Source organism: Lutzomyia longipalpis, chromosome 3 (assembly GCF_024334085.1).
Source record: "Lutzomyia longipalpis isolate SR_M1_2022 chromosome 3, ASM2433408v1".
Classification (NCBI taxonomy): Eukaryota; Metazoa; Arthropoda; class Insecta; order Diptera; family Psychodidae; genus Lutzomyia; species Lutzomyia longipalpis.
Genome location: NC_074709.1, coordinates 20,546,872 through 20,562,246, shown reverse-complemented (window position 1 = coordinate 20,562,246; position 15,375 = coordinate 20,546,872). Strand labels below are relative to the sequence as shown.

Here is a 15,375-nt window from a genome sequence, read left to right as displayed (position 1 = left end):
GGGAAACATTAAAAAAAAAGATGCGCAACAAGTGAGGCTCTCATCAAAATTTATTATTTCTCTTTTTCTCTTCCCACTCAAACATCTTCCCCCCAGGATTCCGGTGAAAGAAAATGGAGGAAGGTTCACCTGCACACACTCTTATTAAGCCCTTAAAACGCTATTTACTTCTCCATTCATCCCAAAATGCCCACCAAGAGCTCTTTCCTTCAGAGAAGGTTTTCATTAAATTATTTTCTTCATTTTATATAAATTTTCTTGAAATCAATTCGCAGCATTCAAGCCGATCTACTACAAAAAAAAATCTTTAAAAAAAAAATGAAAACTCCTTCATTTTCTTCGTCCTATACAAATTTTATAATGATTTTTTTTTCTTATAAATCTTACTTTCTTCCCAAATATGTTTTGGTTTTCTATTACTAAATGTTAAGTAAAAATGTTCTCATCCAATAAATTCATATTATCATTTTTTTCATTTAATTTCTAAAATTTCCGCAAAATTGAATGAAAATTTCTTTTTAGCCAATTTGTGATTTCACGCAATTTTTTTTTCAATTTTAGTGCATTTTTTTTATCTACAAAAGATCATATTTTTTTCATTTTTAAAAATTAGTCATTTTTGAACACTCGTGGCAGTTTTGCGGTGTCATTGTTTCTTTTTTTTTTTAATTCAGACGGTTCAATTTGCTACATAAATCATCATCCTAATGCCATTTAAATATTTCCTAACGTGCGATATTTTCTCGTGATTTTTTGGGGGGTCTTTTGATGCACAAACTCCTCAGAAAAGCTGCTCTAAGATTAAATTATAAGTAAAATGTATTTTGAAAATTCCGTGAGTGATTTCTTGCAGTGTTTTCAGCCATACAGTGATGAACGAAATTTGTCAGAGACAAAAAATTGGATAGAAAGAGATTTTTCGCTAAGACAGCGGTGGACGCAAAAGAACGGAAATGTTTTTTATGTCGTTCAAAAATATTTTAAGATTTAGTACATTTTAGAGGTTGATTCAGACAAAAATCTTTTCTTGAAACTGATAAGTTGTCAGATTTTGACTGTTTTTATTTTTCAAATAATTTTGTTTTCGTGCAATGAAAGAAAAACCAAAGATTTACTTTTTCAAAAATCTTTTAGAAAATTCCTAAAAAAAAAATTGGAGAAGGTTTTATTCTTTCTTTTATTACAAAGCTAAACCAAGAAAGAAAAAGATTTTTGACAGAATCGATCGCTTAATTTTGTTCCAAATTCATATAATATTTATAAGAATTTTAAAAGACTTCTAAGCAATGCCTAAAACGTCTGTATGGGTTCTAAACGTCCTAAAAAATCATTCGAATATGAAAAATCAGATTTAAATTTTGTTCAAAATATAATCTTCAACTGTTTAGTACATTTGGTACCGACTTTTAGCATAAGTTTTACTGTACCGTAAATTTTATCGGTTCAAGTTTTTCAACAGACGAATTTTTGCAATTAAATGTTCACTTCCACCAATAACTTGTACTAAATGTACTAAATTCTTGCACTAAAATATCATTTGAAATAAATATTTATTATATTCGTTTATTTGAAATTTTGTACATTTAGTACCAACTTTTAGTACAAATCTTTCTGTTGTTAACATTTTTCAAAAAAAAACCAAATCATGCATTGGTTTACCTCCAACTATTGTACTAAACGGTCTAAATTGCACACAATGTACTAAAATTCTGTACTAAAATTTAAATTTCCAGAAATACAAATTCACTTTGAAACTTTTTTGCATAACTACAAATACAAAATAGTTTTAATAAAATGTTCTAACAAGCATTTTTTTAGAACTTTCAATTTATCCAAGATTGTGGCAAAGTTCAAGATTTCTTTCTTCAAGACTATGACAAATTCTGCACAACACTGTAGTCAAAACAAAATGGCATTTAGTTTGGTCTCTGTTTAGTTTATTTTTGAGGAGTTTTTCAATCCCTTTTCTTTTGCTAAATTGATTCTTCAACCTTCTCTTTAACTATAGAAAAAAAATTATTCTTAACTGTTGAACTTTGGATTTATTAAACTTTTCTCTTTTCACCTAATCCTTCATCTGCAATTCGCTTCAAAAAATCGCTATCTACATTTTTTTCGCTTAATTTCTGTACAAGAGGAAGGTAAAAATACAACACTACAGTGAAATTGCAATAAATTAAATCATTCGACTAATAAGTTGTTGTGTTGAAAGATAAAAACAAAAAAAAATGTTTTCCTATAAAAAATGGAGTTTTAATGAGAATAAATTGGTAACAAATTCGCCTATATTGGAAAGAACAAAAAAAAAATATTAAAAATTGTAAAATAATTAAAGTCTTTGATGTTACAGATTTAAAGTAATTGAGAAAGATTTTTTTCTTTATTTTTCTGCATTTTAAGTCAATTTAAAATGCAATAATTCTTTTTTTTTTTTAATCATCAGCCTAAATCATTCTGCAAACATTTTGTTCAAAATTTCTCAGTTTTTTCTGCTGCCTAAAGTGTTAAATGACTATAGAAAAAAATTCATCTCATTCGCAATGTTAATAAATTTTTTAATTAATAATGTTTTGCATTTTTTATTTAGTAATAATTCTTAGAAATATATTTTTCTTATTACAGAATTTTCAAATAAGAATTTTGTTGTCCATCACTTTCCCTCAATTTTCTCTCTATTTCCTAAATTAATTCATTTCTCTTTTTTTTCTTAATATTTTGTTTGCCTAAATATGTTTTTTTTTCTTCTAAATAAAAAGGAGTATATAATAAAAATCATTTCACTAAATTGTAAATTAAAGTTCTTACAAAAAAAGAATATTATGCATTTTCATTCAACCTGCATTAATAGAAAATATAATTTTATATTTTATTTAATTATTTTTGCAAAATATTACTTCAGGTTTCGCAAAATAAAGTAGTTGCATTGTGAGAGATTTTCTCAAATATTTTCTTTCTTAATTTTAACAAAAAAAAGAAATTTAATTTTAGAAAGTAGAATTTTGTAGTTTTTACGGGCAATTTCGGAAGTTTTTATTTTCTCAAACTTTTTCTGAAATATTTACCACCAAAAATTCAAAAAAGAAGTATTTTATTTTTTTAATAAAATTTAGGAATCATTCTTTTTAAATTTCCTATTAGCAGGTTATTTTTTTCTATTACCTTCGTAGTTTTCATTTTCATTATCTAGTGAGAGTGACAATAAAAGTGGCTAAATGAAAAATAGGGCTATTCCTTTTGTTGTCTTGTTTTCATTTCTTTTTTTTTTAAATATAAATTACTTGTTTTTGTTTATTCAGTTCTATTTCATTAACTTATTCCTTGTGGTAAATATATTCTTCACTTTTTTTCATCTTTTTTTCTTTTTAATATAAATTGTCTAAATTTACTAAATTACTTTTATGCTCCATTTTAGGTCTGTAAGAAGAGAAAATATCATTATAAAAATAATACTGATGGAACTGAAATAATGCTTAAAAAAATGTCCTTTCTCGATTTTTCTTTTTATTAAATAATTTTTTTTGTATATTTTTAATCTAAAAATGAAATACTTTTAAGCAATAATGGAGACAAATTCTATGCATTCTCTTATTTTGAAAGCAGCATAACATTCTCAATGAAAGAAACAAACAAAGAGACAACACAGTCTGTTCAAGAATGGTCGATGATAATACTTTTTTTTTAGGTTATATTATTGAACTGATGATTTCTAACCTTAAAAATTTTGATCTTAATTCTCTCCCAATAAGAAAATGTTTTTAAAATTTTCTTTCGAAAAAAATTAAGTAAGAACGTCTGAGGGTTAAAAAAAAGGTCGAATTGGCCACGGTGGCCAGCAAAATCTTTCAAAGGTTAACCCATTTATGCCAGCTTCAACATAGAAATACGTGTCAAATTGAAATGAAACTTTCATGAATTATATTTCCTCACTAATGAAATATTTCGAAAGTAACCAAGAAATTTTAGGTTAATATGTTTATGAAATATCTTAAAGGTTTTTCGAGATTCCTCAATAACTAAAAAAAAATAATCCAATTCTAACAAATTCAATTTCTAAATTTTCTTTGTACTTTGAAGAATATTCCCACAAATTCTCATCAAAATCGGCCCAGTAGATCTTTCGCAATGAATAAAAATGTAAATATCGCTTGAAAAAAAAAGATGGCGTCATATTTCAAAAAGTAAATCATTGATTTCAATCCTTTTTCAAAAAATAAAGAATCACAGCTAAAAAATAAAATATTTCAAGTTCGACTCAGTTTTTGACCTAATGGACCTCAAAGGGTTGATACAGAAAAAAGTCATTAAAGCTACTAAATCATTTTTTGCATCTAAAATAAATATTTAAAAATAGTTCAATGAAAATAAATATTTCTCGAACAGACTGTTGTGAGCATTCATACAATGTTCAAGGCTATTTCTCTCTCTCACGACGGGACAGATGCAATTAAAAAAATTAAGTCCTACAAGTAAAGGTAACTAAATTAGAAAGAAAGCTTTCAATTCATACAGAGAGAATAAAAGTAATAATATATTCTAAAGTTAATATTAAAAAAAACATTCTATATAAATAGTTCACACGATTAAAAGAAGCTCTTTCGTATATCTTTCGTTTCCATGCAACAAACTCTTTTATTTTTCAATTTATTCTATTCAGAGTTTATTTATTTAATTAAACTAAAACATTCCCTTAATTAAATTGCAAAAATTAAAAGAGAGACTAGAAGGAATATTTATATTTAAAAAAAATTTCGAGAAAATTGTTTATTGTTTTCTCTAATAAATATTCTTCTAATAAAACAAGAAGTTTTTTTTTAAAGCTGTCAGTTCTTCTAATCTTACAACATACTAACTTTTCTTTCTTTCTTTTTTACATTCAACTATCTGAGTAATTACAGCCATTTTTTAAAATTGAAATTCACTAAAAAAAATTACTTTTTAACTATAAAATATTTTTTTAGTTTGATTTTAATATCTTTTCTAGTCCTTAATTTGCCGTTTTCTCAGCACAATTCAAGGAACAATTTATTTCTAACCTATTTATTGAAAAATTGTCACATTTTCAATGTTCCCTGTCGTTGTTCATCTCGCATAGCGAAAAAATACTTTTAAGAATGAATTTATAAAGAAAAATTATGAAAATTTCATTGTTTTTTAATAAAAATTTGAAATTTTCATATATTTCAAATTTAAAAATTGAAATTTTCATATTTTTTAAATTAAAAATTGAAATTTACTTTTTTTTTTAAATTAAAAATTGAAATTTTCGAACTTTTTAATTTTTAAAATTGAAATTTTCATTTTTTTTTAATTTAAAATTAAAATTTTCAAATTTTTAAATTTAGAATAAAAAATTTTGGCAAATAAAAAAAATCCTTAATTAAATATTCAAATTAATCATTCCAATCTTTATTCATTTTAATTTTTGCATCAAAATCGTGGCTTATTTTTCCAGAAAAATTGCTTTATTTTAATTTCAAAATTTCCTACCTAGCTAAAAATATTTTTAATAATTTATTTATTTTGTAAATTTACCTAATTTTTCTATTTCATTAATTTTTTTTCTACCTAAACTATTTTGGTTTTCAATGTGTAAAAAAAATGACATTCCACAGCAATGAGGCATAAATCACAAGCACAAGAAGCACTAAAAAATTCTTCCTAAAAACAACATCGTCACAATGACAATGATTTAATTTGTTTTTTTTTTCCTAAATAAATAAATATTATTTTTTGGGAAAGAATCCATTTGTCGATGCACCATTAGCTCTAACAATTATTACCTACAAGAAAAGAGAAGAAAAAAAAAAGAGAGGGTTTTGGCTTTCCGTTTGAAGGAAATTTAAAATTGTTAAAAAAAACAATTCGCACGGTTCACCGGGAAGAAAAGCATAAAAGAAAAAAAACTTATGCTTTTCGGCGAGATTATTTGCATTTTTTTTTTTGTAAATCACCCATTCGATATAGTTTCGTATATGAATTTCATCACAACTCACATTTCACAGAGAGAAGAGAACTTTCATTTGTGCAAGACACACAGGCATGTTTCTTTTTTTTTTGTTTTTTAATAAATTGGATTAGTTTTGTTTGTGGTGCAATCTCAGAGCTGCACTTCTCTTGGAAATTCACAAATTCATTATTTTTTTGTTTCCTTGTTTCGATTTTAGACAAATAAACAACAAAAGAATGAAAAAATTAAACATTTGGTGCTTTGTTATGTTATGTTGCGTCCTTTTAGCACCGCCATTTTGTTTATTAGCCAGAAAATTAGGGCTTGAATCCAAAAGCTAGAAACAATTAAATATTCTGGATTCAATGTCTGTTGATTTTCTTAAACCCCTAAAAATAATCCTAAGATCGTTAAGTAATCAAATATTCAAGAAATCTAAGAATATTTTTGAGTAAACACAGATATTGTCATCATGGACAATTTAGCATTTTTTTTTAGATGAAAATCAGTATATTTTTCATGAAGAAAATGCTTCTTTTTACATTTTTTTTTTGCTCTAGCGGCTACAATTTTTAATATTTGAAATGAAAAGCAGATAAAACTTTTTGAGTTTTCCTAGCCACCATGTAGTTGCTGCAAATGACAAAGTAGAACACCAACTATTTTTTTTTTAATTAAAAAAATTCTGGGATGTAAAACTATTTCTTCTGCAATTTTTCATTTACTTATTTTCTATGCTCCTAATTTAAATTTATTTATTTTTAGGAGCAGATTCTGAGAAAAATCTTTTCATTTTTAACAATTTAAAATTTGTTTCATGATTTTGATATTTGATGTTTTTAAATGGTTTTATAAAAGAAAACCTAAGAATTTGCATGTAGATCTATAAAGAGCCCTTCAATAGCAATTTTTTCCAGAATACCAAAAAAATTGTAGCTGACTAATTATAAGGAAAAAAAAAGATTTATATCAGAATCTACCCCTTACTAAATCCATCTTTTTTATTTATTTTTTTATTTAAAAAAATCTTTTAAAAAATGCAACATTTTAAATTTTATTACTTATTTTTCATTTCATAAATTGCTTAAAAATTCACTAAAATATTCACATTTTATACCCTAAAAATTAAACTAAATCGTAGAGCTTCTTTTTTTTAAAGAAATCTTATATTATTTTCCTTTTTTAAACTTATTTTAAAAACCTACTAAATATCCAGAAAAAAAAACAGAAAAAAATACCCCAAAAAGCATTCCTTTACCCCAATTAGGAAGCAACAACTAGCCCTTATTAGCTCTAAGACAAAAAAAAATGAATTTCCAAGATAGTGTGCTATATATAAAAAAGCATCTGAGATGAATCTTTTATAAATCAGCGAGCGCAAAATGAGAAGCATTTGTGAGAGAGAGATATAATTGTATTAGAAAAGGAAAGAGACAAAAACAGAAAGCATCCAAATGAATTAACAGAGAAATAAGTAAAGAAAAATAAAACAGATAAAGACAGCAAAAGAAGTCTCACAAAATGTATCTCAGATTGTGGTGGGGAAGGGGATTGAATTTTTTTTTGTTTTTTTAGAAAGAAAAAATTCTTTAATAGAAAATAAATTAAATTTAAAAAAAAAAGTCATCGAGAAAGTTCTTTTTGGGAATTTGCATGAGAAAATTCAACACTTACTATACGAATGGATGTCCCGGATCTTCCATTACCTCATCTTGTGGCGATGGCCGTGGCGGAAATGGGCCCTCCGCATCAGCAGGATGGTGATTGGAGTCTTTGGAATTATTCATGTGTGTTGTGTTATTTCGTTGCACAAAGGGTACTCGCATGACTTCCTCGTGGCGAATGTTGCGTGCATAGCGGGCTCTTCGCGGTGAACGGGACTGCGATATTCGTGGCCGGGCCATTTCCTCAAGCACCGACGGGGCAACATACGTAAAACCCTATTTGTGGGCAAAACAAATAAAAGACAAATTCTTTTTACAAAAGATTCTTTTCCAAAAAGGAAAATCTTGCTCTCTTCCATTCATCGCATATTTTATCATCAATGGGTTTGCCTCTTCTTTTGCCTTTTCTCATCAAACGATTTTTTTCTTTTAAATATTAATTAAAAAAGAAAAAAAAAACTCTCAAAAGATGCGGAAAAGAAGAGACCCTCCCTCGCCCTCAATTTTGCATTCAAACAAAAAAACTCTCAGAGGCGCACATTCACGGCGATGCTTTTGGAGGAGCATCCGTCATACCACTCACTTGGAAAATTAAATTAACACTTTCGCTGAGTGTGGCATCGTCTGGCGAATCTATGGGTATCTGTCTGGTGAATTTTGTGTCAAACTGGGACACATCATCGTCGCTATTCTACTCGGTGCGCCAAATAATTTTGCATCAACGGGCGGTAGAAGAAAAAAAAACAAGAAATGATTAGTTAAATAGCAAAATAATTTTGATTTTAGGACGTACAACAAGGCAATGGGGAATGTTGCTGATGGGTTTGGGCAGTGAAATAAATTCTTTTATGATTTTAAAAATTTTCTTTAATATTTTGAAATAAAATATTTAAAATATTTTGATACTTAAGAAAAAATGGGCCTAATTCAGCGACCAAGAAATCCTTGAAATCTTTGAATTTTGTAATGAAATTTCAAGATTTCAAGCGAATTTCAAAGGTTTCTTGGTCGCTGAATAAGGCCCAATATTTAACATTTAAGATTCATACTGACAAATAGGAAATTAAACGAATAATAATTCTTTGATTCTTCTCCCTGCAGGGGCGTACTCAGGTTTTATTAAGGAAATATGTTTTTATCTTCTTTTTATTCTTTTGTTTTTATTTTCAGGACCGTAAATTATTTTCTACATCCCAGGTGTTTCAACTTAACTTAAAATTTCTAAAAAGAACATTAAGCGATAAAAAAATACTAAAATTAAGATTTATAGGCTCTTCAATTTAGTACTGCTTTGCTTTAATCACAGTCCAGCTGGACTGTGGTTTAATTCGGTAACTTTTCTAGTTGAATTTTGTACTTTTTTTTTTAGGTTGAATTCAGTCATTTTTGGTTTCAATTCAGTACTTTTTTCTGAATGAATTTAGTACTTTTACAACTTTTACTACTCAATCGGAGTCTTTTAGAACTGAAAACCGATACTCCTTGTTTGGCTTCAATTTAGTACTTTTTATGTGGAATTTAGTACTCTTTCTGATTGAATTTAGTACTTTTTATGTTTAATTTAGTACTTTTTTTCAATCTGAGAGTCTTTCCAAGATTAAGAACCAAACAAATGTTAAATTTAGTACAATTTCTAATTGAGTTTTGTACTCTTTTTAACTGAATTTAGTACTTTTTTGGCTTTTGCTCCTTTAATCTGAAACTTTTAGATTTAAAAACTGACTAGATTTTTGTGGCTTAAATTTAATACTACACTAATTGAATTCAGTACTTTTTTGGAATGAACTTAGCATTTTTTTCTTATCACTTTATGTAATTTAGTACTTTTTCCTCTCAGTTTGAGTCTTTTATAGTTTGAAACATTGATGCCTTGACTTTAGTACTTTATCCAAAGAAAAGTTTATATTGCGCTAATATTTAGTGACAATATTTATATTGGAGTCAAATAAAAAAGTACTAAAAAAGTGAAACCATGCTTTTTCAGCACTAAAAATAAGGATGTTTGAACCATAATTAAGTGAAGCCGACGTGAAATGTTGAAGGTGAAATGGAAAATTTTACTTTTCCTCCGGTGAGCGTCGGAAATGAAATCTCAGTTCAGAATTAAACGCGCAATTCTGCCATGTTTGAACCTCCCAAATCCCTGAGTTCACCCCAGTCCCACTAACATGAAAATTAAAGATTTTATATGAATTTCCACTTGCCCCATTTGCACTGAGAAAAGAAAAGGAATGAAAAGAAAAGAAAATTTGATTTTAAAACTCACCAAGACGGGTTTAATTGGGGGCTCCAGTCTGCGATGTATAACATCTGTCCACTGGACGTGCTTGAAGAAAGGATGCGCCCTCACAGCAGCACCATCCGATATTCCAGCACCCAATCGCTGTGGCACTTGTCGTTTCATAAGTCTCCGAATTAAATCTCTCGCTTCTGATGTGAGGTAGCCGGGTAGATTGAGTTTCCCCTTGAGAATCGTTTCGATAGTCTTTTTGCGATTTTCTGCGGTAAAGGGTGGCTATTTTTGGGCAAGAAAAAATTCATAAAAACTCTCTCTAATTAATTGGTAAATTAATGCGCCTTCAATACTCACCAGTCCAGTCAACATATCGTACATTAGAGCTCCCAATGACCACCAATCCACGGCCTTTCCGTGCCCACTTCGCGTCAGAATTTCAGGTGCCCTGTGAAAAGAAAACACACGAGATGTGAGAACAATTAAAAGAAGAAATCTCTCTCTCAAACTAAAAGCCAATTGAAATGAAAATATAACTGTGTGCAGAGATCTAACAGTTTTGCCATAATTTCTCCATTTCATATTATGTTTATAATTTTGATGAAAAAAAATCCCCCAACACGTAATTTTGCTTCGATAAATTATTAATTTATTAAATTTAAAAAGAAATACGAACCACAGAGGAAATCCCCGCGCGAAAAATTAACACGATCATCGTAAAATCATCTGCATTTTGAGTGTTAAAAGTCATTTACTTGTGAAGTGTGCAAATGAGACGAGAAAATTAATAATATCAACAAAATATGAACACGCGCGCGTACTTTGCGCAAAACTTTTGCAAAATATCGATGAAGCTTTTATTGGTTCAATTGCATCAAGTACTTTACGACACTATTTTATTGCTCTTTGTTTTGTTTACTGAGTACTTAAAATCTTGCACTCCATTTCAATGGCAAGGCTGAGAAAAAGCATGCATCGTGAGGAAAATCGTGTGTCACAATAGAACTTTTTTTTCTGCAGAAAAAAGTTTTTCACACATTCAATAATTTCTTGGTATTGAATTTTAATCACAAACTGTGTAAATTCATTTTATTTGAATGTTTTTTTTTTATTATTATTGCAGAAATAAAAAGGATTTATCGATTCCACGAACTTAACGACATTATTCAAGACACAAACGCAATGCTATAAAATTTAAACATTTTTTTTTTCAATAAAACAAAGGACACGTTTTCTTCTATTATTATTAGTTTTCCTTTAAAACAACAAAAAAAGAAATCTTTTTAAAGAAATTAATAAAAAAAAATTTGGGTTATCAACTAATTTTATTAGCAAAGACACCAACCATTTAAATTAGAAAATTAAAAAAAATACATATATTGAACATAAAATTAAAAATACAATAAAATAGACATTTAAGCAATTTTTTTTGACTTACATGTATTCAATTGTCCCACAGAATGTATGTGTTACAATTCCATCCTGAATATGCTCCTTACACAGTCCAAAGTCTGTCAATTTGATGTGTCCAGCCTGATCCAGAAGTATATTTTCAGGCTTCAAATCCCGATAGATGATCCCCAACGCATGAAGATGCTCCAGTGCCAAAATAATTTCACAAAGGTAGAAACTATAAATTTAAAAAATTAATTAACATTCTTTTCATTTTTATTACAAAAAAAATCAATTTTAATTACCATGTTGTGTCTTCGAGAAAAATTCCTTCTCTTTCTAAATGCATAAAGAGCTCTCCACCACTTAAATATTCTAGGATTAAGTATAATTTACCGCATGTTTGAAAAGCATAAACTAAATCAACTATAAATGGATGCTGAAATTAGGGGAGAAAATAGAAGAAGAAAATATATTAGAGTCACATTGAGAAGTTTTATTAGTTTTTTTTCTCGCGGTGATTTCTTATCACGCACTCAGTTCTATTGTTAGCCGTTTATCATCAATGAATTTGCAAGTTGTGTCACATTGGGTACCCAAAAATATATTCATTGGAATTGATAAGGGGTGGTGGAAAATTCACAATGGAATAAATTCACAAATTTCAATGGAAAAATTTAGCATGTTTAATTTACATGATTATGTAAATAAAACTTTTCGCAAATTTGCAATGGAAAAGATTTTGTTGACTGTCGTACAGTAGTGTGCGACTTGACTATAAAAACTTATCGACATGCTACAAAAATTTTCACTAAATTAACATTCAGAAAGTTTATTATTTAGATGGAATTATCACTAGTTTAGGAACTTAAAACATTATCAGTATTTTTTTATCTTGATAAAAATATATCAAAACGTTACTGATCGTACAGTAGTATGTGTCTTGGCTTTTAAAACTTATCGACATGCTTTTAAAATTTTCAATACATCATCAATTTTCAATCAAGATATAGTTTTATCAAGATTTATTATTTAAAACGAAAGCTCCATAATTTGCGAGCTAAACTCATTTTTAAAAAAATTGAAACATGCAGGACATTACTGATCGTACAGTAGTGTGTGTCTTGGCTTTCAAAATTTATCGACATTCTAAAGAATAAAAAGTATTATCAAATTTTGAAAAAGAATTCATTCAGAAGTTTTATTATTTAAAAAGAAAGCTCCATAACTGAAAAGCTAAAAATATTTTTAAAATTTTGATAACAAAAAATATCAAGCCAACCCTGATCGTACAGTAGTGTGTGTCTTTGCTTATTTTTATCAGTGAAATGAAATCGACACATGAATTTTGATTGATTCGCAATGATTACGTTCCAATCAATAAATAAATCTTATCGTAACCATGTCAATACATTTCAAATTGACTTTTGCACTGCAATGTTGCAATAATTTAATCATCTTACAAAATGCAGTTGCAATTTGATAAAGTTCCCCCCTCCCCTCGATTTTCCTTCCGCAATGTGCATAGTCATCAAAAAATTCCACAAACTTGCAAATACCGGCTATTAAGAAAAAAAAATGTTTTTTTTTTTTGAGAAAAGTCAGCGAGAGTGTTTCAAAGAAAAAAAAATAGAAAACTGATTAATTGCTGATAGTGGAGTGACTCCATTTTGTATATAGCGAAAAAAATCATGTTATCTTATCACGTACAAACTTCTTCATTCTAAATATTTACATTTATATTCTTCCAAGTGAAACACCATTCTCTCGCTCACTCATCTCAATGAAGACGCCTGAATTTGTGATTTTCCACAAATTTTTTGGCATTTTAATAATGTTGGCAAACTAACCTTGACAGCCTCTAATATATTTCTCTCAGCTCTTGTGTGGGCAGTGTCTTTCTGATTTCGCACAATTGTGGCTTTCTTGAGGACTTTCATGGCAAAAAAGCGATCTGCATTTGGTCCACTCACTTTCTTCACCTACGAATTTGGTTTTTTTTTACAAGAAATAAATATAATAATTATTCATTCCACATTAATGTCAAATTCAATTTGATATGGCATGAACAAGTGTTGAATAGTCATCATTTTATCGCACTAATTAATCATGCGACAATTTTATGTGACTCCACATTTTCTTTATATACCTAGTTTTTGGGAAGCAGAATTCTTGAGAATTTTCTTTTAGAAATTCTGCTAGGATTTTCTAGGAGATTTTTTACATGTTCCTTCTTTCATTCCAAAAAAGCAAAAAAAAAAAGAACAGAAAAATAGAATTTCTTTTACAAAGAACAAATCACGCTGAGCCGCTCAAAGGCAATACAGAAAGTAAAAAGAAATATCAGCTGCTTTACAAAATGAGTCATAAAAGGCCAAAAAAGATCCTTCTATGAATGAAATTTCCAAGAAAATCTCCGGTAAAGTTATTTCACAGGGGTATTCAGAATAGCTGTTGCATTTAAAAGTTTTTTTTTGAAAAAGTATTATAATAATTTTAAAATTTAGGAACTTTCTTTTAATTTCAAGAAATATTAACAAATTTTAGTTAAAAAGGCATTTTATGTCGTACAGTCGGACAGTAGTGTGTGTCTATGCTAAAAATCTGACCAACAATAGTTATATTAACCTCTAGGCCGCCAAGCGGGGTCGTTGAACGACCCCAGCCCTATATTTCGTGCTATAACTTAATAAATATAAAAGATACCATTCCCATCTTTTGGAAATAAGTTCCTTGGTTATCTGAGGAGGTTGTGTAAAAATTTCAGCTCAATCCGACTACCACAAGAAAAGTTATTAAGGAAAATGTAGAAGAAGGGAATTCAAAAATTGGTGTAACGGCCATGCTGCGGAAAATTTCTCAGAATGAAGTTAGTCACATCATAAATCATATGGTTGAAGGGGGTTGAAGGGTTGTGTTTACTTTCTCACTTTACCTTCTCAGTGTCAGAATTATCGCGAATAAGTAACATAAACAACATAAAACATAATTAGAAGCATATAAATGTGCAAAACAATAAAGAATATTCGAGAAATATTGCCATTTATCACGGTGCGGGAAGTGAGGGGAATGTGGGGAAGTAGTGAAAAAAAATAGGAGTTGCGGTCAACTTCGTGGCAAATTTCTCACGAAGAAAGTGTGAAAAATGAGTGAAAAATGTTTTTCCCTAATATCTTCTTCTGCGTGTTTCCGGGTGGCGAATTTGTGATGCAAGGGGCAAGAGGACTATATAAGGAGTCTAAAGGTAGTGACCCGACAGTTCCCGGTTTTATAGTTTATGAGAAAATCGACTTCCTTCTTGGGGTCGTTCAACGACCCCACCTTGGCGCTCTAAGGAAGCTCCAAGGTCTTGGCGGCCAGCAGGTTAAATTGCAACAAAACTTGATAAAATCCCTTTTAAAAATACCAGATTGCAAGGAACAATATTTTTAATCAATTAATTTATCTCTACACGTATAGGATGCATTTTTTCTGAGTATGTCGTACAGTAGTTTGCGTCCTGACTAAAAATCCGATCAATATAAATTGTATTTCTTTGCAATAAAACTTGATAAAAAATCTTTCTTAGAAGCACAAGATTGAGATTGCAAGAGATGATATTTTCTATCAATCTATCTTTCTTTAAATTAGATGAATTTTGAAGTATGTATATCGTACAGTCGTAAAGTAGTTTGTGTCTTAGCTAAAATCTGATCGACAAATATGATATTATTACATGATCTACATAATCATAGAGTAAACAACAGAATAATTGCTACTGAATTGAATCTTTAATTTCATTTACTACAATTTCAGCAATATAAAAATCATTTCACTTCCCTTTAATTATATTTGCCCCCTACAAACAGAACAAATAAGAAAATCTTCCCATTCGTAGAACAACCTAATGAATACTTCTGCTGTATTTGAGATGTGATTCTTTCTTTTCTAATAAATTTCCAATGAAAAAGCCCCAGCGTTTAAATATAAATGGTGAATTTACATTGTCAAGAACTCATGGGAATTTTCACTGTTAAAACTTTCCATGGAAAATCCCAAATGATTGAAAATGTACTTTTAGATAAAAGTTTATTATATAAATCCCCTTAAAGATAGTTTTAACATGAAACTCTCACTTTTTTTTATGTGACACACACTGT

General features: G+C 28.7%; 2 protein-coding genes across 5 annotated transcripts in view; one reads left to right on the top strand and one right to left on the bottom strand.

The window, feature by feature from the left end:
- LOC129792688 (ARL14 effector protein-like) overlaps window positions 1–15,375 on the top strand; it is a 693,823-nt gene that overhangs the window by 450,121 nt on the left and 228,327 nt on the right. The gene's annotated exons all lie outside the window — the stretch shown is intronic.
- The window catches only part of LOC129792630 (ribosomal protein S6 kinase beta-1), a 39,469-nt gene continuing 24,126 nt past the window's right edge, over window positions 33–15,375 (bottom strand). The window contains exons 4-11 of one of the 4 annotated variants that reach the window (XM_055831914.1): window positions 13,087–13,218; window positions 11,542–11,675; window positions 11,283–11,474; window positions 10,202–10,292; window positions 9,878–10,126; window positions 8,195–8,302; window positions 7,622–7,887; window positions 33–5,780 (exon numbers count right to left, since the gene is read on the bottom strand). In XM_055831914.1, the coding sequence (XP_055687889.1) occupies window position 5,780; window positions 7,622–7,887; window positions 8,195–8,302; window positions 9,878–10,126; window positions 10,202–10,292; window positions 11,283–11,474; window positions 11,542–11,675; window positions 13,087–13,218 (1,173 nt within the window). In that variant the 3' untranslated portion in view covers window positions 33–5,779. The remainder of the gene's footprint in view (window positions 5,781–7,621; window positions 7,888–8,194; window positions 8,303–9,877; window positions 10,127–10,201; window positions 10,293–11,282; window positions 11,475–11,541; window positions 11,676–13,086; window positions 13,219–15,375) is intronic. The other 3 variants (XM_055831913.1, XM_055831915.1, XM_055831912.1) reach the window with 3 other exon arrangements.